At 39.4% G+C, this 25,052-nt stretch overlaps 1 protein-coding gene across 2 annotated transcripts in view; it reads left to right on the top strand.

The window, feature by feature from the left end:
• Positions 1–25,052, top strand: part of Syx1A (Syntaxin 1A) — a 612,912-nt gene that overhangs the window by 251,931 nt on the left and 335,929 nt on the right. For both annotated transcript variants that reach the window (XM_067139643.2, XM_067139644.2), the window contains exons 4-5: positions 2,253–2,327; positions 2,499–2,681. In XM_067139643.2, the coding sequence (XP_066995744.1) occupies positions 2,253–2,327; positions 2,499–2,681 (258 nt within the window). The remainder of the gene's footprint in view (positions 1–2,252; positions 2,328–2,498; positions 2,682–25,052) is intronic.

The following is a 25,052-nucleotide window of genomic DNA, read 5'->3' as shown; positions in this document are numbered from 1 at the left end:
AAAATTGGAGGGAAGACAAACTAGACAACTGGTGGAGTGAAATGAAACTTCAAAGTATGTCAGTGTCACCTAGTATCAATATTTGTAACTGATGTATATGTCAATTCAAAAACTTATCGAGTCAATGACTCGAGTTCAGGCACTTAAAAAGGCACGAGGTGAACACACAAAATACTAATGCAAGCCGATTTTGATGCAATATGTTCTGTACAACTTAAATTAACTTTTAAACAAAAAAGGTTTAGTAACCCAACGAAATATAGCCTCTTCGTTGTTGTTTTGACATGCATTAAGTAAAATTTGTAGGAGGGGATATTTTTTCGGACCGAACTGTACTATTGCAAAAAGTAGTAATTGAGCCTTTTCCTTCTCTTACTTACTTGATTCGTTACTCTTTTGCTACGTTTCTTTGCACAGGAGCCTGTAGTTTTGACATTCAAAGTTGATATATGGACTTCTGCAGCATTTCAAATGTTTTATCTAAATGATATTTCCAAAAGGCCATTATAAACTGTTACAACTAAAACACTGCTCAGCATTATTCACTACATTGAAGCTATGGCTATGAGCAAGACTTAATAGAAAATGAAATGAAATGAAATGAAATAGCGTACGGCTTTTAGTGCCGGGAGGTGTCAGAGGACTTCGGCTCGCCAGGTGCAGGTCTTTTGATTTGATGCCCGTAGGCGACCTGCATGTCGTGATGAGGATGAACTGATGATGAAGACGACACAAACACCCAGTCCCCGTGCCAGGGGAATTAACCAATTATGATTAAAATTCCCAACCCTGCTGGGAATCGAACCCGGGACCTCCGAGAGCAAAGGCCAGCATGCTAACCATTTAGCCATGGAGCCGGACAATATTAAAGATAATGAGTGTAAATAATATTAAACCATTGTTCCTTTATAGTGCCATTGACTACGTCTGGTACCTTGCAGGGATACAGTGTAAGTTGTCCACATTACGATAAATTTTGCCATGCTCTCCACCTTCTCTTCCTGTGCCTACATAAGTCATTGCAAGTAAACCCTCCCCCCCTGCACCAATGCGGGATCTAGCAGATAAATCGAAATATACAGATAGGAGTGGAGAGTGTAAGGTGCTGTGGAATGTGTGAATAATGCAGAGTTAGTTCACCAGGTGTAGGATATAAAGCAAGGAAACTGTCAGCCATAATGTTTATTTTCACAGAGTACAGCAATCAACTTTTAGGGTTTATCATAAAAACCCTAAAAGTAGTCCTGTTATCCACAACACGTTAACAATATGAGAGGTCTTCTGGACATTACACGTTGCTGGTTGTTTCGTATCCATGGTGAAATGCTGCTGATCTCTCAACAGTTTGGTATGGAAGGGCATTACTCCCCACAGCTTCCACAAACTCTGTGACATTCCTTGGCATAGCAACCCTGACGAACAGCCAGTTTGAGTTGAGCATGCTGTTCTTGCCGCGTCACATCCGATCTATACAGAGCTTGACCCACTACTGCAGTCCCATCACCCTGTATGTGGTACCTGTCTAACGCACTGCCATCTAATGCTGTGTCCGTTAGCTAAAAGTGTCGTGCTTTCCAGGACATGTGACAGTTGAATGATAGCACCATGCAAATGTGAAGAAAAATAATAGTTGCCATGACTTATGCCCCAGCCATCGTATTGTATGTGGTTGGTTGATTTAAATACTCCCAAATATGCTCCACACCACTGCTATCAAAATGTTGACTCAAAAATTATTTTAACTGATGTCGGTTCCAGCAGTTAGTCATAATTAGATCGTTACTTTTTATTTTCACAAACAGAGTAGCAGTATACAACAAGCACATCTTCATTAAAGGAAAGAGTATACATCTGTTAGTAGAAATTTTTCATCACTCTTTTGAAATGTGGCTTGATGACTGTTATTTCTTCTATAGGAAAATCTGTGTATAGCTTGAAGTTCGGAGGCTATAATTCATATAAGCTTAATACATTTTTCTTTACCACAAGTATTCAAGTGGTTATTTTCTGTTAGTCATTGCATCAAAATTTCATGTAGTGGCTTTACTACAAGGTCTTCAGTTTGATCTTTCTTTTGGGATTGTGATGTTCTGGTTTCCTGATTAAAACCTTTTTAGGACTTGTGTGTGTGTGTGTGTGTGTGTGTGTGTGTGTGTGTGTGTGTGTGTGTGTGTGTGTGTGTGTGTGTGTGTGTGTGTGTGTGTGTGTGTGTGTAATAATAATACTTACCCTGTGTTTCCTTTAATTCACAGAAGTTAAGCAGGAGTTGGAAGACCTGATGGCAGACATAAAGAAAACTGCCAATAAAGTCCGTGCCAAATTAAAGGGTAAGCATCTGTGATATTATATGGATATTCTAATGTGGAAATTCACTTTATAACTAATTAACTGATATATCCAAATCTTTCTTTAATCACATTTTGTAATTCATAAAACCGTGTTCTCTTGCAAGACTTTCTGATAGAAGTGTGGTGTTTGTTTCTAACTTTCATTTTCAGTCATAGAGCAGAATATAGAACAAGAAGAGCATACAAACAAATCCTCAGCCGATCTAAGGATACGGAAAACCCAGCATTCGACCCTCTCTCGGAAGTTTGTGGAGGTGATGACGGAGTACAACCGAACACAGACTGACTATAGGGAGCGATGTAAGGGCCGAATACAGAGGCAGTTGGAGATAAGTAAGTACTGTAATCTGTAAATTTTTCACCCCTTTATATGATTTGGCCCTCTTCAGCTTCAGAAGTTTGTATATTACCAAAAATCAAATTTGAAATCGGTCTCCATAGATGCCTTCTGGTCTTTGATATCCTTATAAATCTCATATTTATTCCGTATTGGCTCAGCACAACTAAGGTTAAGTTATGAGTAGGTTCCCACCTTCCAATACTTATCAATTTCTGTATAATAGGCTTATTAATTACATAATATAAACCATATAATCTCTAGTACATGTTTCGTTCCGATTATGGAACATCTTCAGCTAAAATTTTACAAAATGGCAAGAAAATTAAAATACATTGATGTTATGATGATACAAAAGCTAAAAGATATGATAAAATGGCACGAAAATTAAAACATATAATAATGATGATGAAATAAAGTTCATTCATGTTGGTTAAAAATTCAACAAGTCAGTGTTCAAATGACGAATTAAAAACGGCGATAAGGTTCTTCTTCATGTTGGAGACGTGTACATTTTGTTAATCTTGAAGATAAATTGAAGAAATACAAGATTTTCTTATGTGTATTTATCGGGGGAACTCTTGATAAAATAACCGTAGTTGAAGTTGAGTTGTGGTAGGATTATTGAAATGAGTCTGAAACGAGAAAAGAATGAGTAAAATAGAAAATATTTTAAGGAGAAAACCTTGTTAAAAATGTATGTTCGCGAGAATGAAGGATAATGGAGTTGATTACCTTATAGTCAGTCGTGTCGTATTTAACGTCCTCCCTTATGCCGTGTTGTTAACTGAGTCAGTCCTGTGTACGTGTGTAAGGTACTTGCGGTGGGCGGGGAGTATTGGAAGGAGAGGTAAGTGACTTAAGGAGAGCGGGTGAAATGTTGTGTAGGGTGGAGCTGACTGAGGAGTGGCGTTGTGATAGGCTAGGGGAAACGGAAGGAAAGGTAAGGGGACAATTATGTAGGGTGGAGCTAATCGGAAGGAGGTGTGTTGGTTGTTTGTTGGGATTCTTTTTGATGGTTTTTCTAGATGAATCTAATTTGGTAGCCTCTTCTAATAATATATTTATATTTTCCGTAATTTCGTTAACATTCTGGTTGGGATTTCGCTTCTGATCAATTTCAATATAGATATTTTCAAGAATATTCATTAATTTGCCTTTGTTTAGCGTTCGTAGAATGGTTAAGTCCCTTTCTATCGATGTAAAACTGTTTATATTCGGTCATGTGAAGACTCATGGCCGAGTACTTCCTGTGTTTTTCGGCATTAATATGTTCTTGATATCTTGCTAAGAAATTACGGCCTGTTTGTCCGATATAAGAATTGGCACAATTTGAGCATTTAAGCCTATATATCCCGGAATTTAAATATTTGTTATTACTTGCAATGCTTTATCAACAAAGGACCCAAACATAATTGGTCTAATCCATACAACCAAAAGCAATACATAACAACCATTTCTGAAGTAGAACAAGTCATAGCTCAGCTTCCAATAGATCGACAACTTGAAACTAAATTCGAAGTCAAAAAGAAACTTGAAGAATTATTTAAAGATCAGAAAGTTAACACACCCCATTTACCTTCTACAGATATAAAAGGCCTAAAACAAAAATTAAAAGATAATAACCTTATAATCACAAAGGCGGATAAAGGCAATGTGTCAGTTATTATGCATAAAAAAGAGTATATAGAAAAAACCGAAGCATTTTTTTCAGATAATACTTTCACAAAAATTAAAAAAGACCTGGCTAACTCTGTCCAAAGAAAACTAAAACAAATACTTAAAAACATTAATTTCATCCTTAATGAGAACGAAATATCAAACCTAATTAACATGAATCCAAGACTACCAACAGCAAGAGCTTTGCCTAAGATACATAAACCTGACACACACATTAGACCAATTATTAACTTTAGAAATAGCCCCACCTACAAAACCTCTAAATTTATCAATAGCTTCCTAAAAAAGTACTATACTTTCCAAAGCAGAACCACAATCAATAATTAAATAGAATTTTGTAAAATTATCAAGAACACAAAATTAAAAACATCTTTCACCTTGAACTCATTCGACGTCATTAATATGTATTCTACGATCCCCACGAAAGAAACTCTAAATATAATTAAGAACAACTTAAAGACACACAGAAAACTTAGTAACCATGAAATAGAAGAATTTATGTTACTCCTAGAATTTACGCTTAACAATAATTAATTTTCCTTCAATAACACAGTATATCAACAAAGTGGTCTTCCTATGGGATCTCCAGCGTCAGGTATCCTTGCTGAAATATACATGGATCACTTAGAAAAACATAAAATTTTAAATGATGAAAAAAGTATCATTATCTGGATAAGGTTTGTCGATGACATCTTTGCAATTATAGATGAACAAATCAATAGTAGCACTAATTTATTAGACCAGATCAACAGTTTAGACCCTTTCATAAAATTTACGTTAGAAACCGAGAACAATAAAAAACTAAATTTCCTTGATTTAACAATTGAAAGGAAAGAAGAAAAGTTGGCCTTTACAATCTTTAGAAAACCGACTCAAACTATAAATACCATACGAAAAGATTCGTACCATCCTGAGGCACATAAAAGGAGTTCCTTTTTAAACATGTTAAATAGAGCCTTTAACATTCCCTTGTCCAAAAACGACCTCCAAAAAGAAATTAATCTCATTTACAAAATAGCGATAAGCAATGGATACACAAAACACTACATAGATAGATTAATGAATAAAATGAAGAATAAACCTCAAACGCAGCTGGTAAAAGAACATAAAAAGAAAAACTTTCCCACCTTTACTTATAATAACGGGAATATTTACCAGATGACTAACATTTTTAAGATATTCAATTTCAAAATTGCTTTTCGCACCAATAACAACAATCAAGGTTTAATTTTCAATCATCAAAGCATTGCAAGTAATAACAAATATTTAAATTCCGGGATATATAGGCTTAAATCCTCAAATTGTGCCAATTCTTATATCGGACAAACAGGCCGTAGTTTCTTAGTAAGATATCAAGAACATATTAATGCCGAAAAACACAGGAAGTACTCGGCCATGAGTCTTCACATGACCGAATATAAACACAGTTTTACATCGATAGAAAGGGACTTAACCATTCTACGAACGCTAAACAAAGGCAAATTAATGAATATTCTTCAAAATATCTATATTGAAATTGATCAGAAGCGAAATCCCAACCAGAATGTTAACGAAATTACGGAAAATATAAATATATTATTAGAAGAGGCTACCAAATTAGATTCATCTAGAAAAACCATCAAAAAGAATCCAACAACCAACCAACACACCTCCTTCCGATTAGCTCCACCCTACATAATTGTCCCCCTACCTTTCCTTCTGTTTCCCCTAGCCTATCACAATGCCACTCCTCAGTCAGCTCCACCCTACACAACATTTCACCCGCTCTCCTCACGTCACTTACCTCTCCTTCCATTACTCCCCGCCCACCGCAAGTACCTTACACACGTACACAGGACTCAGTCAGTTAACAACACGGCATAAGGGAGGACATTAAATACGACACGACTGACTATAAGGTAATCAACTCCATTATCCTTCATTCTCGCGAACATACATTTTTAACAAGGTTTTCTCCTTAAAATATTTTCTATTTTACTCATTCTTTTCTCGTTTCAGACTCATTTCAATAATCCTACCACAACTCAACTTCAACTACGGTTATTTTATCAAGAGTTCCCCCGATAAATACACATAAGAAAATCTTGTATTTCTTCAATTTATCTTCAAGATTAACAAAATGTACAAGTCTCCAACATGAAGAAGAACCTTATCGCCGTTTTTAATTCGTCATTTGAACACTGACTTGTTGAATTTTTAACCAACATGAATGAACTTTATTTCATCATCATTATTATATGTTTTAATTTTCGTGCCATTTTATCATATCTTTTAGCTTTTGTATCATCATAACATCAATGTATTTTAATTGTCTTGCCATTTTGTAAAATTTTAGCTGAAGATTTCCATAATCGGAACGAAACATTTACTAGAGATTATATGGTTTATATTATGTAATTAATAAGCCTATTATATAGAAATTGATAAGTATTGGAAGGTGGGAACCTACTCATAACTTATCCTTAGCTTTGATATCCTGTCTTACACTAGAACATATTCATACCCGAGACCATGGAGTTATCTTTGTTTTTCTTTTCACATTACAACATTATACCTTTACTTTTCTGTTGACCCAGTGCCTTTCACAATAGCCAGGTTCAGGTAGTAACAAGGAAGAACTAAAATGAATCTTCCCAATTCATGCACATGAAAATCTAAATCCTGGTCTCCGACCCCAACTTGGCATGTTTGACCCTGGCTCAGTCCGGTAGTATTTAGAGGTGCTTAAATACGTCAGCCGCGTGTTGATAGATATACTGGCACATGAATGAACTCTTGCGGGACTAAATTCAGACATCTCAGTCTCCAAAAACCGTAAAAGTAGTTCGTGGGATGTAAACCAATATCATTTATTATTGAAATTCTTAATCTTTGAAAGTAGTATAGGTGCACACTGTCCTGAACATCTGTTCTTGTTCCACTGCTAACTAAATTAAACTTTTTATATAAATTTAATTTATATTAATATTTTTATATTAATCTGCAAAAGGAAAGGAAATATAACCTCATAGTTCCCTTAACTCGTTTAAAAAAAAAAGTCTTTTCTAGCTTCATATCTGATGGTGGGCTTAATTGGGACAATTTTAAGTTTCATTGAAGTATTGTAATAATGAATCAGAAAGTGTTCAGCTCTAATAAAGTACTTGCTGGTCATGCAGCATCGGTATTGTTGAAACTGCTTGATATGTACCATAGTTGTGCGTAGTTCTGAATTAAGCATTTGCAAGTCCCAACAAAACAACATTGTAATTACTTGAGGACAGATGTTAACCTCAGAGTTCACTGCTAAACATCAATAAAATGCCCTTCAATTTATGGGAAAGTACCATAAAATGAGTAAAAAAATTAGTGTGTTTCAAAAAGGACTTTACAACTTTGACAGCTCATAGTCATTTATTCATTTCAGTTACAGGCATGGTTTTGGTGTCATCTTGACTGACAATAGATCAAGTTTTGACTCACGTGGTACACTAGTACAGAATCGCGCCAATGCAAGCGCTAGCGGCAGTTGCAGCAAAGATGGCTGCCTTCACCGGTCCCGAGCACGCTCGCTGTGTGTTTTGGTTTGAAGAGTCGAAGTCTGCGACAACTGTGCAACGTAATTTTTGTACAGAGTATGGTAAAGATCCTCCATAAGTGGCATAAGTGCTTTATTGAAACTGGATGCTCGGTAAGCCATAAAAAATCCTCAGGTCGTCCACGTTCGTGTGATGTCGTAGAGCAAGTGAGACAACGCTTTGAGCACTGTCCTCGAAAGTCAACACAGCGTGCTTCTTGAGAGCTGGGCGTTGCACATACGACTATTTGGCGTGTGTTGAGAAAACGGTTACATCTCAAACCATACAAGTTCACAATGGCATAGCAACTAAACGACACTGATAAGATTGCTCGTAAGGACTTTTGTGTGGACATGTTACATCGATTGGAAGAAGAACATTTCATTGGAAAGATTATCTTTAGCAATGAGGCAATTTTTCACTTAAGTGGTAAAGTTAATAGACACAACTGTAGGGTCTTGGGCAGTGAAAATCCAGTGAAAGTGCCAAAACATGAAAGCGGTAGCCCAAAATTGAACGTGTTTTGTGCATTGAGCAAGAGCAAAGTTTACGGGCCTTTCTTCTTCAGTGAGAAAACTATCAACGGAATAGTATACTTAGACATGCTGGAAAACTTTTTAATCCCGCAGATTGACGCTGATGACCAAGAACTCAGCATACACTTCATGCAAGATGGCGCACCGCCACACTACCTCTCCGACGTCTGAGATTTCCTGAATGTACGCTTTCCGGGTAAGTGGATTGGACGAGGTGCACCAAGACACCTCTTGATTTTTCTTGCGGGGATTCGTCAAGAATACAGTGTTTGTTCCACCCTTACCAGCTTCTCTACCAGAACACAGACGTAGAATCTGCCATCGCAATTGAACGAGTCACGCCTGACATGCTGCAGCGAGTTTGGCAAGAAATAGACTTCAGATGGGGTGTGTGTCCCATGACCGATGGAGGTCACATTCAAGCTGTTTAGGTAAAACGTGATCTATTGTCAGTCAAAATGACACCAAAACCATTTCTGTAAGTAAAATGAATAAATAACTATGAGCTGTCCAAGTTGTTAAGTCCTTTTTGAAACACCCTGTACTTTAGAATATTTGACCAGACTGATTTGTGACAAGAAATATATACCTGTTCAGTTCACACTGTACAGCTCTTGTTTTTATAGAAGGAATTTTCTTCTAATTTCCTTGGAAGTGTATATAACATTAACATAATTAAAAACCATAGCTTAATTCTTAAATTTTATCCAAAACCTCCTTCATACATTGTTACAGTATATGAAGCAGTCTTAACCAACACAACAGATAAGGACTGAAACATAAGAAACAAAATACAGTAATGCATTTTAATTAGTGTACTTGTTAACAAAATTAGAGCTGAAGTTTTTAATAGCTCTCTTTATATACAGTAAAACTTGCTCAAATTTGAAAATTGCAAGGATAAAAAAAAATTCTGAATTATCCCTTAAACCCCATTATCAATTAACATAGAGGCACATAATACATATTTTTAAAATGGCAGTGTCATACATGAAAAAGATGAAAAATTTAAAAAATCACAATCTTCATGGTTAATACTTTTTTCATGGTATTTCACAAAATATGTTGAACAGTGAAGTTGTTACAGTCTTTGCACCAATTTATGGTATTTGGTTATCTCTTTTGGCTGATTTTGTCATTTTGGGGTGGGGAATTGTTAAGTTATAATTGAAATGAAAGACCTGTAGAATTGATTTATAACTAGACTAGAGTCCCGTTAATCTGAACCCTTTTAATCCGAAAGTCCGGTTAATCCGAACTGAAATATTCAATTTTTTTAAAAAATCTCCTTATTGGAATGAAACAACATACTATAGAATGAAGATTTACTTGCATTTTATTAGTCATATTTTAGTAGAATAACTCAATGTAAACATAATTACACACCATAAACCATCAATCACTGGTCGTTTATCTTTGCGAAGTCTGTTAGTTTCTTTTGCCGTAGTGATTGGAACCTACTTGAAGATGCAGTGTTAAACCAGCGTCTCATAAACATCACATCAGTGGTGGGCGTAGCAGCAGTGTGTTGCTCGACGTAGTGTACGGCAAGTTCTAAGGCGGCCGCGGCATCTGAATGGGACACTGGTTGTTTATTGTGGTCTTCTTCGTCATCGCTCTGTTCCTCATCAACTCCAGATTCTTTCTCCACCATAGCTACAATTTCTTGGTCTGTTTGTAATTGATGACAGTCAGCTTCCATCCACTCGCTAATGTGATTTTCCCTGTCATTTTCTCCTCTACAGGTTCTTAACTACCCTACTGTAATTTTATACAGTATTTTATTAATGTAACTGCTAAAGAATGGACATTTCGAACTACAGTATGTACTGTATTGTAGAAACTATTTTCCTCTGACGGTTGAGGCGCTGGCCTTCTGACCCCAACTTGGCAGGTTGATCCTGGCTCAGTCCGGTGGTATTTGAAGGTGCTCAAAATACGACAGCCTCGTGTAAGTACATTTACTGGCACGTAAAAGAACTATGGGAGAAAATTCTGGCACATAGGCATCCCCGGAGTTGTAAAAGTAGTTAGCGGGACGTAAAAACAATAACATTATTATTTGAAAATATTTTCCGGTTAATCCGAACAGAGTCTGGTCCCAATTAGTTCGGATTAACGAGACTTTACTGTATTACAGAGCATGAGCCGGCAAAATACAGGAAGGTAGACGAATGGGTCAGTAGACCAGTATTCTTGTACTTCCATGGTATGTTTTTGTACACGACCCTCAACATAATTCCCAAAAATCAACGCAGTCATTTAACAATTACATCATTTCATTTTTGTACTCGGGCTGCGAGAGGAGTTTCTGGATACCTATTTTCCATGAACTGTGCACAACACAAGTTCAGTGTCTCTTTGCAGATTGTGGTTGTAATTCTTCTTAGTTTTCATCACGTATTAATTCACCCTCAATATGGATATTTTCAGGAAGTCATAATAAACTACATCCGTACAGAATGGAAAAAAATCATGATCCTCACGTCAGTCATCAAATTTTGAACACTTTTTCTCTTTCTAGAGCTACTTATTGTAAAGAAATGAATAGAATTAAGTAATTTAATAGATATATACTTACCAGATATTGTAATAGGAGTTGAATCATGGCTGAAAAATGATACAATGGATGCAGAAATTTTCTCACGGAACTGGAGGGTTTATCGTAGAGATAGGATAGGAATGGTAGGAGGGGAGTATTCATTCTCGTGAAAGAATAATTTGTAAGCTCTGAAAAAGTTAAAAATGACAAGCACGAAATTCTAGGGGTAAGGCTCATTTCTAAAGATAATAGACAACTTTATGTCTTTGGAGTGTACAGACAAGGAAAGGGTAGCGCAGATGCTAATTCAGAATTATTTGATAAGATAATCAGCTATGTGGGAAACGATAAGGAAAGGAACGTGATCGTAGCGGGTGATATCAATTTACCAAATGTCAATTGGAAAGGTAATGCGAACGACAAGAAGCATGACCAATAAATGGCAAATAAGTTAATATGGGAAGGGCACCTGATTCAGAAAGTGATGGAACCAACTAGAGGGAAAAATATTCTGGATGTGGTGCTGGTTAAACCAGATGAGCTCTATAAAGAAACCGAAGTAATAGATGGTATTAATGATAACGTAGCTGTTTTTGTGTTATTTAAAGATAAATGTGAAAGAAAGGAAGGTCTTAAAAGTAGGACTGTTAGGCAGTACCATATGGCGGATAAAACAGGCATGAGGGAGTTTTTAATAAGTAACTATGATCGGTGGAAAACGGTAAATAAAAATGTAAACAGACTCTGGTATGGGTTTAAAGCAATTGTTGAGGAAGGTGAAAATAGGTTTGTACCTTTAAAGGTGGTAAGGAATGGTAAAGATCCACTATATTATAACAGGGAAGTAAAGAGACCAAGAAGGAGGTGCAGATTGGAAAGAAACAGAGTTAGAAATAGCTGTGGAAGTAACGAGAAATTGAAGGAACTTACTAGGAAATTGAATCTAGCAAAGAAGTCAGCTAAGGGTAACATGATGGCAAGCATAATTGGCAGTCATATAAATTTTAGTGAAAAATGGAAGAGTATGTATAGATACTTTAAGGCAGAAACAGGTTCCAAGAAGGACATTCCAGGAATAATTAATGAACAAGGGGAGTGTGTATGCGAGGATCTTCAAAAGGCAGAAGTATTCAGTCAGCAGTATGTAAAGATTGTTGCTTACAAGGATAATGTCCAGATAGAGGAGGTGACTAATACTAAAGAAGTATTAAAATTTACCTATGACAGCAATGACATTTACAGTAAGATGCAAAAGTTGAAAAATAGAAAAGCAGCTGGAATTGATAAGGTTTCGGGGGATATACTAAAGACAACGGGTTGGGATATAGTACCATATCTGAACTACTTGTTTGATTGTTTGCATGAAGGAACTTTGCCGAATGAATGGAGAGTTGCTATAGTAGCCCCTGTATATAAAGGAAAGGGTGATAAACATAAAGCTGAAAATTACAGGCCAGTCAGTTTGACATGCATTGTATGTAAGCTTTGGGAAAGCATTCTTTCTGATTATACACTGACTGACAGAGCAAATGCAACACCAAGAAGGAGTGGTTCGAAAGGGATGAAAGTTGGGGAAAAAACAGAGACGGCATGGACGAATAATTGATGTATATTTCAAACCGATATGCAGGTTACACAATGCGCACGGCATCGACTTAGTAGGATGTAGAACCACCGCGAGTGGCGATGCACGCAGAAACACGTCGAGGTACAGAGTCAATAAGAGTGCGGATGGTGTCCTGAGGGATGGTTCTCCATTCTCTGTCAACCATTTGCCACAGTTGGTCGTCCGTACGAGGCTGGGGCAGAGTTTGCAAACGGCGTCCAATGAGATCCCACACGTGTTCGATTGGTGAGAGATCCGGAGAGTACGCTGGCCACGGAAGCATCTGTACACCTTGTAGAGCCTGTTGGGAGATGCGAGCAGTGTGTGGGCGGGCATTATCCTGCTGAAACAGAGCGTTGGGCAGCCCCTGAAGGTACGGGAGTGCCACCGGCCGCAGCACATGCTGCACGTAGCGGTGGGCATTTAACGTGCCTTGAATACGCACTAGAGGTGACGTGGAATCATACGCAATAGCATCCCAAACCATGATGCCGCGTTGTCTAGCGGTAGGGCGCTCCACAGTTACTGCTGGATTTGACCTTTCTCCACGCCGACGCCACACTCGTCTGCGGTGACTATCACTGACATAACAGAAGCGTGACTCATCGGAGAACACGACGTTCCGCCATTCCCTCATCCAAGTCGCTCTAGCCCAGCACCATGCCAGGCGTGCACGTCTATGCTGTGGAGTCAATGGTAGTCTTCTGAGCGGACGCCGGGAGTGCAGGCCTCCTTCAACCAATCGACGGGAAATTTTTCTGGTCGATATTGGAACAGCCAGGGTGTCTTGCACGTGCTGAAGAATGGCGGTTGACGTGGCGTGCGGGGCTGCCACCGCTTGGCGGCGGATGCACCGATCCTCGCGTGCTGACGTCACTCGGGCTGCGCCTGGACCCCTCGCACGTGCCACATGTCCCTGCGCCAACCATCTTCGCCACAGGCGCTGCACCGTGGACACATCCCTATGGGTATCGGCTGCGATTTGACGAAGCGACCAACCTGCCCTTCTCAGCCCGATCACCATACCCCTCGTAAAGTCGTGTGTCTGCTGGAAATGCCTCCGTTGACGGCGGCCTGGCATTCTTAGCTATACACGTGTCCTGTGGCACACGACAACACGTTCTACAATGACTGTCGGCTGAGAAATCACGGTACGAAGTGGGCCATTCGCCAACGCCGTGTCCCATTTATCGTTCGCTACGTGCGCAGCACAGCGGCGCATTTCACATCATGAGCATACCTCAGTGACATCAGTCTACCCTGCAATTGGCGTAAACTTCTGACCACTCCTTCTTGGTGTTGCATTTGCTCTGTCAGTCAATGTATTAGACTTGTTTGCAAAATTAATAACTGGTTTGATAGAAGGCAGTTTGGGTTTAGGAAGGGTTATTCCACTGAAGCCCAACTTGTAGGATTCCATCAAGATATAGCAGATATCCTGGATTCAGGAGGTCAATTGGTCTGTATTGCGATTGACTTGTCTAAGGCATTTGATAGGGTAGATCATGGGAGACTGCTGGTAAAAATGAGTGTAATTGGACTAGAAAAAAGAGTGACTGAATGGTTGCTCTGTTTCTAGAAAATAGAACTCAGAGAATTGGAGTAGGTGAAGCTTTATCTGTCCCTGTAAAAATTAAGAGGGGAATTCCTCAAGGCAGTATTATTGGAACTTTACGTTTTCTTATATATATCATTGATATTGATATGTGTAAAGAAGTGGAATCGGAGATAAGGCTTTTCGCGGATGATGTTATTCTGTACAGAGTAATAAATAAGTTACAAGATTGTGAGCAACTGCAAAATGAACTCGATAATGTTGAGATGGACAGTAGGCAATGGTATGATGATAAACGGGGATAAAATTCAGGTTGTGAGTTTCACGAATAGGAAAAGTCCTCTCAGTTTTAATTATTGCGTTCATGGGGCGAAAGTTCCCCTGCGGGATCATTGCAAATACCTAGGTATTAATATAAGGAAAGATCTTCATTGGGGTAATCACATTAACGAGTTTGTAAATGTTATGGTTAGGAGGGTATGCTGATTTGGGGTTGTGGTGAGGATGTAAAGGAAAGGGTGTACATGTTGCCCAGTTAAAATATGGTTCCAGAGTATGGGACACACCAGTATTACTTAATTCGAGAACTGCAAAAGATACAGAAAAAAGCAGCACAATTTGTTCTGGATAATTTCAAACGAAAAAGTAATAATACGAAAATGTTGCAGACTTTGGTCTCCATAGTTGTGGGAGTAAGGAGGTCAGCTGCTCGATTAAGCAGTGTGTTTCAAATTGTCAGTGGAGAGGTGGTGTGGAATGATATTAGTAGATGAATAAGCTTGAATTGAGTTTTAAAAGTCAGGATGGATCATTATATGAAGATAGTGTGAATTCAAATGGTCAAATTGGGGCAAATATTTGTGTATAGGGAGAGGAATTAGGGATTGGAATAATTTATAATGAGGCTTATTTCCAAGTTCTGTAAAATAATTTAAGAAAAGACTAGGTAAACAATTGATACGGAATCAGCCATCTGGGCAACAACCCTAAATGCAGATCAGTGGTGACTGACCGTCTCTTGCTCTCGTGGAGGCACATCTTGTGTACAAATAACCAGTCATGAGCGAGGTAGTGTGCAGTGCGGACGTGTTAGTGGAAGCGATGGGAGTAACGTAACAGTAATACAGGCTAAGAATAGGGTGTTGGCATGGTGCAAGATGGTGTTAGAAGAATGCTGGAGCAGAAAGAGGGAGAGGGAAAAGCGGCTCTAAATGTCTGCTAGAAATTATGTTGTGCGTGATGGTTATTGCGACGCTGTTGGTGGTAGTTGGTGTAGAAAAGAACCCGGGTCCAAATCGGAGACCACCGGGTGGGAGGAATTGGAAGAAATCAAGAGCAGTGAAGGAAGCAAGTAAAGAAGAAATTAAGGAAATGATGCAGGAACACCGTGCAACCCAAATGAAGGAGATGAAGGACTTGAAAAATTTTATAAAAGAAGAAATTGGTGGGGTGAATGATAGCGGATCTAGAAGAAGAAGTAGGGAGTTCGAGAGAGAAGGTGGATGCATTGGTTGAGGAATTGGCAGTAATGAAGAGAGGAGCAAGGCTCAGAGTACAGGGCTCCCGAAACAACACCATTCTCTCATTCAATGCCCGTAGTATAATGGGTTATAGGAGACAGCAGGAGATAAGAACATCACTGGCAAGTATTGAACCATCAATCGTAAGTGTCTGTGAAACGTGGTTGAGCAGTGCTACTTATGACGGTGAAGTATTTCCACAACCATACTTGTTATTCAGGAAGGATAGAACCTGGACATCTGGAGGGGGTGTTCTCCTGGCTATACGACCAGAATTACAATCCGACTTGGATACTTAGAAACTGACAGTGAAGCTCTATGGGTGGAGGTGACATGTAGGGGCAACAAATTCTTGATAGGTAGCATATATCGGGCTCCGAAATCAAAGCCCTGTATAAATGAAGGATTACTGGAATCTCTAAGACGAATGCAACTCATGCAGCACAAGTACAATGCCGTCTACCTCACAGGCGACTTTAATCTGGACATATGGACCCGTGATTCCGCTCCCATCCCTGGAAATCCATTGGCAGACACATTCCTAACCGCATTCTACGATCTCTTTCTAGAACAGCTTGTTTTAGAAGCAACACGTATCACCAAAACATCCCGCTCTATATTAGATCTAATTCTCACCAATCATCCCTCCTCAGTATCTCGAGTTGAAGTCATACCCGGCTTCAGTGATCACCACGCCATTCAAGCTACTCTAGCTACCCTAGATTGCAGAAAACCTGTCAAAAACAAATCCAGGCCTCAATATAACTTCAGGAAAGCTGACTGGAAATCCCTCTCCACCTTACTACTGAATCACCTACCCACTCCAACCTCCTTATCAACCTGTGACGTAGACTCTTTGTGGCTCGCCTGGAAAAATACATTTTTCTGGTGCGTTGACCAAACTGTACCGAAATGCACTTTAAAAAGAGAGAAGAAAGCCCCGTGGATTATGAAAGAACTTTTGAAGTTAATAAGGAAACGGAACAATCTATATAAAAAGTGGAAACAGTGCCAAACGGAACAAGCGTGGGAAAAGTACAAATCCGCACGCAAAGACACTAAGAATAGGATCAAGGAGGCTTACAATCGTTACACTCACAAGGCTTGCTCAGAGACCAAAGAGCTGTGGAAGCTGCTAAAAAGGAACAGTGGCAGCGCTGCACCAAGCTCCTTTCAAGCTAATTGGAAATCCATCTCCACGCCCGCAGACATTGCCTCAGCCTTCAGTGACAAATTTAAAGAGAATTTCTCCCAGGCACAATCTGCTGGGGACATGTATATAACCAACACACCCGTACCACCCCTCCCTCTCACCAGCCTCTACTTCTCGGAATTTGAGGTACTAGCAAGTTTGAAGAGGATTCGACCCCATGCGGTGAGCGGCCCTGATGAAATACCCAGCCGTATACTCCGTGACTGCGCTGAGTCACTGGCACCATCTCTGCGAACTATTCAACCTGTCGCTTCACTGTGGATCACTGCCCCAAGATTGGAAGTGTGCTGATGTAGTTCCAATTTTCAAGAAAGGGACAAAGCACTCGTTGACAACTATCGGCCAGTGTCTCTCACATCCCACGTATGTAAATGTATGGAACGACTGGTAGCCTCTAATATACGGGAATACTTCCGGGAAGGTAATCTGCTAAGTGAAAGCCAGCATGGTTTTCTTCCAGGAAGATCCTGTAATACTTCATTAACAAAGGTTATTGATGAGTGGCAGTTCTCTCTGGAGAAATCTAAAATTGTTCAGGTTGACTGCGTGGCTTTGGACTGGGCTAAAGCTTTTGATCAAATCCCTCATGAACGACTTTTGTTAAAATTAAGACAGATGAATGTTAGGGGAAGTGTACTGGCATGGTTGCGGTCATTTCTCGAGGGTCGAGCGCAACGTGTTGTGTTTGATGGAGTTCGATCATCGACCGTTAAAGTAACCTCAGGAGTATGTCAAGGCACCGTCCTCGGACCTTTATTATTTAATGCATTTGTCTCTGATTTACCTAAATGTGTGACCTCAACCATAGCTCAGTACGCTGATGACACAGTAATGTACAGGGATATACAATGTGCAGAGGATTGTCTGAGGTTACAGTCGAACTTGGACACTATAGCGGTGTGGTGTTACGTCAACGGTCTCAGCATTAATGCTGGCAAATGTAAATACATTAGGTTAAGTAGGTCTCGACACCCAGTAGAATGTATATATAACATTAATAATGTACATATTGAGCGAGTTAAAACTATGCATTTGTTAGGAATAACCATTTCTGAACAACTAAAATGGAACGCACAAACGGAGGAAGTGAGTTGCAAAGCTGCCAGGGTGCTCGGTTTCATGCACAGAAACCTCCGTGGGTGCAAGTCGAATGCTATACGGACGGCTTACCTGACACTAGTGGGACCTATACTAACATATGGTCTACCTGCTTGGCACCCTACCGCTGCAGCTAACCTTCACAAACTAGAAGGAATCCAACGTCGCGCTGAACGACTAATTAACAAGAACAGCTGCCCGTCTTCCCTCCCGTCAATTGCCTCCTTGTGTAAACAAAGCGACATCACCTTCTTACACAAGTCCCTCACAGGGGCCATTCACCTTTCACCATTCCCTCGGCTCTCCTTATCTTACAGCTCCGTCCGTAGAGGCAAAGGGGTGTGTCTTATACCCCCCTTTGCGCGAACAGAGTCCTACAAACTAGGTTTCTTTGCTCGTTCAGCGCGGCTTTGGAACGATCTACCCGCCAACATTAAATGTAGAAATGTAAATATAGTTAAATGTTATGTTAGGAAGCACATACGGTGAGAAAATGCATGTGAATATGTGGAAGAATGAATGAGGGAGTGAAAGGTTGTATAAATGAGAAATATGTATGTATTAGGCTATACTTTGTTACTTTACCTGTAAATAGTGTATATGACTGTTTTACTTTAGGATTTAGGTAATTATTTCAAAGGTCAGGGGGCACTACGTGTAGGGGGCTTGTCCTTTTCCCCTCACCTTCCATAGATGCTGTAAAGGTTTATGGTAAATAAATAAATAATGAATGAATGAATGGCGATGCAGGAATCAAGGAAGAATGTGTTCGTTTATGGTGTTCCTGAGGAGGGAAGGGAATCAAAAGTGGAGTTAGTGTTGAAAGTCGTGGATATAGTTTCAAATAAAATGAAGATGAACTTCTCAGAAGTGGATATTGATGACATATGCAGAGTGGGAAAGAACAAGGCGAATAGACCAGTGAAGATGAGATTGATCTCAACGCTGATGGCTGATATAATTCTAAGAAATGCCAGGAATTTGAAAGGATCAAACATATACTTGAAGGCTGAGACAGAAGAGGACAAGAAGCAGATGGAAATTTTAAAGCGACACGTATGGAATGCAAGAGCGCAGGGACTGCAAGCCAAGATAGTAGGGAGGTGTTTGATTACATCAGTCAGGAAATGGACCCGATCGTGGATGCGGGGAGTAACTGCTGAAGATGGAAAAAAGAGAGGAGGAAATGAGTTGCAGGATACGAATGCAAGACGTCATCAGTGGAGAGAAGGAAGATAGAAAACGTGACAGCAGTGTCAGCAGCCAGATGGTGGGGATTGCAGAGGCCATGGTGAGTCAGAACAATGCAGGTGTGAATGAAACTAGAATTAATGCACTGGACCAAAGTGAAGTGAGACCAGGAGGTGAAGGGGAGAGTAGAGGAAATAGGAGTCAGGGTAGTGATTCAACCTCCCCAAGTAAGGGGAATGTGGAGAGGAGACAGGCGTTGAATAAGGGAAGATTGATAAGTTTGAAAGTTTAATGGAGAGGGAGAAAAGGTTCTGGCACGGAGAAGGGGCAGGAGGGGGGGATAAGAAAGAGAAGGAAATGGAGAGAGATGGGGAGGCGTCACAAGGAAGAATGATGAGAAGTAAGGGTGGAAGTGGTGAATCGCAGAACAAAGAGGGGGGTGGGGGAGGAAATAAATAACTAGATATCTTGATAGGGGTGTTGAATATTGAGGGTTTGATGGGGAAGCTAGGGAATAGTGAAATTGTGGAATTAGTAAAAGATTTTGAGATAATTGTTCTAGTAGAGCCGTGGCTAGGGAAAGGAGTAGAAATTGAATGGGACGGATATAGAGTAGTAAACAAGATAAGGAAAAAAAAATAGGGAAGATGGGAAGAAACCCAGGGGGAATAGTCATTTTAATAAGAAATGAGGTAGCTGGGAGGGTGGAGAGGATACAAAGTAGGATAGAGGGGGTAGTGTGGTTTAGAATAAAAATGGAAAAAGGAGCACAGGAAGCAATTTGTCTGGCCGTACTTTATAATCATCCAGAAGACTCAGTTTATGAAAATAAATATTTCTTTGAGGAATAGATGAAATAAACACTATTAAAGGGCTGTATGTAGAAGAGGGAATGGTTTTAATGGGGGATTGGAATGCTAGAGTGAGCAATAGAGTATTGGATTACGGGAAAGAGGACAACAAAGGGAGGGGGCACCGAAGAAAGAGTAAAGATAATGGTTTAAATAGTTACGGGGAAAGGCTGTTAGTTATGTGCTATAGAAAATTTATATATTTTAAACGGGTGGATGTAGGGAGACAGTAAGGCAGATTTGCTGTACATTACAACGAATGGAGGGAGTGTAGTGGATATAGGAATAAGTTTAGAGATAGCGTTAAAGAGAATAAGTTTTTAGGTGTTAGAATATGGGGTAACAGAACATATACCTATCAAATTAAAATTGAGAAATGAGGAAGTTGAAGAGAGGGGAGATGTGGAGAAAGGAAGGAAGGGGTGCAGGAATGAGGGATGGAAGTATGTGTGGAATGATACGAGAGAGAAACTGAGATTGGAGATTAAAGAGGGGAGATATATTAAGGGTTGGAATTGAAAGGGCGTTGGAAAGAAATGACATGGATGGGGTGCTCGAATTAATAGAACTCGCAGTATGGAGTGTGGGAAAGAAAGTGAAGAGAAGAGAAGGGAAGGTGGAAATAATAACAAAGGGAATGGGTGGTTTGATGAAGACTGTAGGAGGAAACAAGAGGTTGTAATGAGCCCTAGCAGAGTTTAAGAAGGAAGGAAAACAAGAGAAGAGGGAGGAATATTGTAAATTATGAAGAGAATGCAAGGGAGTATTGAATGAGAAAAGAGGGTGGAAGAAGGCAGAAGCAGAAAAAATAAATCTATATTTTAGAGAGAAATTTGAGAAGATTTGGGAGTCTATAAATAAGATAAGGAGAGCGAGACCAGCAGGAAAAGAGACAAAAATAGAAGAAAATGTGTGGGTTGGATACTCCAGAAATGTCTTTTAGGAGGAGTGGGGAAACTGGTATCGAGAAATGGACAAGATATATTTACAAAGAGAATTAGAAGTAGGAATTCAGATTCTTGATGAGGAGAAAACAAGGCAGGAAGTAATTGGGGTCTTAAATAATGCAAGACCCAAGGCAGCAGGAGGTGTGAACGGTACTACTAAGAGTGTGTGGAGGGAAGTTGGAGCCAATGAACCAATATTGAGGGGGATGCTTAAATTTTTTAACAGGTTGTTGGAAACGGCAAAATTTCCAAATGAGTGGAGGAAAGCGGTATTATGCCTAATTTATAAAAATAAACGGGCTAGAAGCGATCCAAACAATTATAGAGGGATAATACTCCTAGACGCTTTGTCAAAGGTGTATACAGGGATTTAGGCGAATAGAATAAAAAATTGGGCATAGCAGTATGAGAGGATATCGGAGTTTCAGAATGGATTTAGGAAACGAAGGAACACGGTTGATAATGTATAGATTTTGGACACTTCCATTACGAAGTATGTGAGGATAGCAGGGCTTAAATTACATGTAGCAGTGATTGATTTAGAAGAAGCTTTTGATGCGGTGAGTAGGGAGGCGCTATTTACTAGATTAAGGGGGGTAGGGATGTCAAAGAAAATGAGGGGGGCAATAGAAATAATATGAGAACGTATTTGTGAATATTAAATTACAGAGTGGAAGGATGAGTTAGGGCTGAATTCATAGACAGCACTTATACATAAGTGCCCCTTATAAGCCAGGTTTCATTTCATATTACCTACTTAGGTGTCCCACTTATTGCTATAAGTGGACCTCCCACACACACTTAAGTTGCAGCAAGATGGAGGATAATGATTTTGCTTGAATATGTTGCATTTCATTCACAGAATGCTTTCCGTGCACACAGTAGAGATGGAAAATCCTGTCGAAATGTAATGTGACCAACAATTTAAAGAAGGTTTCGTTTTTGTAAAGTGAAAGTTATGAATATTCTTGTTCCTTTGATTGAGTGAGTGAACATAACCTCTGGAGGACTCGCTACGTCACCATTAATGAAGATACTGTTTTGATATTTTATGCCACCTCTTAATTTCAAGTTGTGTTGTTGTTGTTGTTGTTGTTGTTGTTGTTGTTGTTGTTGTTGTTGTTGTTATTATTATTATTATTATTATTATTATTATTATTATTATTATTATTATCACCACCATCATCATTACCAGTATTTTGCTTAATTAATTGGAGACGTGTTAACGGTTGATAAGTTATCAAGACTGTAGGCCTATGGAATAGTAAAGAAGTTATAAGAAAAATGAACGTGTTGGACTACCACCATTTATTTTAAGGCTGATTTGTGCTAATTATATCAGGTTATCAACCAATCATTTGCTGGATTATGTCAGAAGTTTCTGAAATTATGGCATCACACATGAAAACATAATATTTACGTTTTTTTTTTTGTTGTTTTAGAAGTAATAGGCCTATTACAACATAACGGTTACGTATATATTTGTCAAATCATTAAAAGCTAGATATTCTAAATTTGTATGAATATTTGTATATGTTCAAGTACCTGGATAACTATAAACATATTATATTAAGAAGAAAATTAGACTGGGCATTTTCGTAGTTTGCATTGTCCACAACAAGTTTTTCCCACGTCATACATATTCGGATGGGAAACTGCGTCTGATAACCAGATACAATATAGACAATCTTTTAACTTCAAAAATGTTGCGCGCGGTCGTGCGATGTCCTTAGATAAACAAAGCGCAATAGATCATTCCACAGTTCGGTGGCCAGAACTACATGATCCAGGAAGCATGAGCATAATATACAGCATTGCCACATCTCCAATGATACTGTATCAATGAGTGAGCTCTTTAACTGCTGTCTGTGAAATGTAAACTCACATAAGTGAATACTTACTGTAAGTGATCCCTTATTACTTACGGGCTCTACTTATACATAAGTGCTGATTATGAATTCGGCCCTTAGTCTTTTGAATCAAAGAGTGGGGTGAAACATGGATGTAAGCTATCCCCAGTATTATTCATATTGTTTATAAATAATATGTTAGAGAGACATGGAGAAGAGAGTTGGCACTGTTCTTGGATAGGGAAGATGGAGGTACCGGGGCTGCTATTCACAGATGATTTATTGATTTTGGCATTGACGGCAAGTGGTTTGCAAAGAGGGTTAGATGAGGTAGTTGACTATACTAGAAGATGGTCTCTCAGGGTAAATGTAAGAAAGATATAGATAATGGTTTGTAGGAAAAGGAGAGTGGGGAAGGAAAAGAAAGTCCGGTAGGTAGATCAGGAAGAAATTAGACCAGGGGAAAAAATATAATATTTAGGTGCAATAATCAGTAATAAGGGCTCATGGAAGGAGCAGTGTAGGAGGGTTAAATTTAAGGGGAGAGGAATGCTTGCAGCAGTTGGGATATTAGAAAATAAATTCCCAGATATAAAATATAAAATTCAGAAAATGGTGTTTCAATCACTGGTAAAGGGCAAAATATTATTTGGGATGGAAGTATGGGGATTGGAGGAGGATAGGGTAGAACTAAACCAAGTAGTGGCAAAATTTGGCAAGATCATGATGGGCCTTCCAAACTGCACAGCAAATGCGGGAGCCAAATTATGGTGTAAAGAATCTGCGGAGGTTGAAATAGCTAAGAGGCTGATCAAGTATTGCATAAGATTGGAGGATTGGAAGGGAGGGAAATTATTATAAGAAACGTATAGATTTCATAAAAGTATGAAGAACGAAGGTTATTGGGTTAATAAGTGTACAAAAAAAGTTACAAAATCTAGGATTGGGGGCATTGGGGGGGGGGGGATAATGGGGATGGGAAAGTGTAAAGGGTTAGATATAGAAAAGCAGAGTTTAATAAGGGAATATAGGGAGAGGCTCTCTATCAGTACTAAATAAATTGGCGGAAGTAACTAATATCAATAAAAATGGTCCGTTATTGGACATTATAAATTTTCCAGCTAACTCATTCCTGGTTGCCAGCGTTTTGCCCCCGTGTGCTAGGCTGGGCTCATCAGTTGGTACCTAGCACACCTACCAAGACACATGGCTAGTGCACACCATAGAGGCCACTGCGTAGGCTAATTTTAGCCACCGGCAGTACCAATGCACTATGAGAGACTTTGTCTCACTACCAAAAATTGATGCCTGCTTGGCCATGAAATGATATAGATATTGATTCCCATAGGGAATCAGAAATATTTGTTCCAAATGAGTAAATTTATAATACCAATAAAAATGGTCCGTTATTGGACATTATAAATTTTCCAGTTAACTCGTTCCTGGTTGCCAGCGCTTCGCCCCCACGTGCTAGGCTGGGCTCATCAGTTGGTACCTAGCACACCTACCAAGACGCATGGCTAGTAACTAATCCGAAAACGGAGTTTGAGGGCAGAAGAACTAAGAGAGGCTTGTATTGGTGGATATTAGGAGTTCCGAGAAATATGGGATGGATAGGAAGAGAAAATAAGGGTAGATGTGTTTTGTGTGGGGAGGGCTAGTCGGACTTCCATGTATTCAACTAATGCCGAGCTTTGGAGGAGATAGAAAAGGAATTCCTAAATAAAGATGAGGTGGAAAAGGTAGAAAAAAGTTATAAGATGACATCCTGGTTATGCAGAGAGTGGGAGAGAGGAGCAGATATATCGAAATTCTTAAGTGTGGTTAGAGGAATATTTTTAAAGAAATTGAGGGAATAAAAGTGTATAGCAAGAAGGAGAGAGATACGGTGGGAAGATCAAGGGAAATGAATAAGGAAGGAATAGGGAAGGATGGAACACTGTTTAGGGAAGAGGGAAGGGGATTAGGTAGGAGAAGAAAGGTTTAGATGACTAGGAAGGTAGAAGTAGCCGGGCAAAGTAAGCATTTTAATGAGGGGCCGGGGGGGGTTAACAGCGGGCTGGTGCGACTGGGTGCCGCCCTGGGAGATAGGTGGGAGCAGTAGAGTAGAAAACTTGAGTGTTGTGTAGTGAGTGGAATTCCAAACTGGAGTGATAAGAAAGAGGCTGTAAGTGTTTGGTGAAGAGGGAGGGCATCTTGCCCAGATGAATGGTTATTCGCC

This window comes from Anabrus simplex, chromosome 2 (assembly GCF_040414725.1).
Source record: "Anabrus simplex isolate iqAnaSimp1 chromosome 2, ASM4041472v1, whole genome shotgun sequence".
Lineage (NCBI taxonomy): Eukaryota > Metazoa > Arthropoda > Insecta > Orthoptera > Tettigoniidae > Anabrus > Anabrus simplex.
Note: the sequence above shows the minus strand (reverse complement) of the source record. Positions and strands in the feature narration are given on the sequence as shown.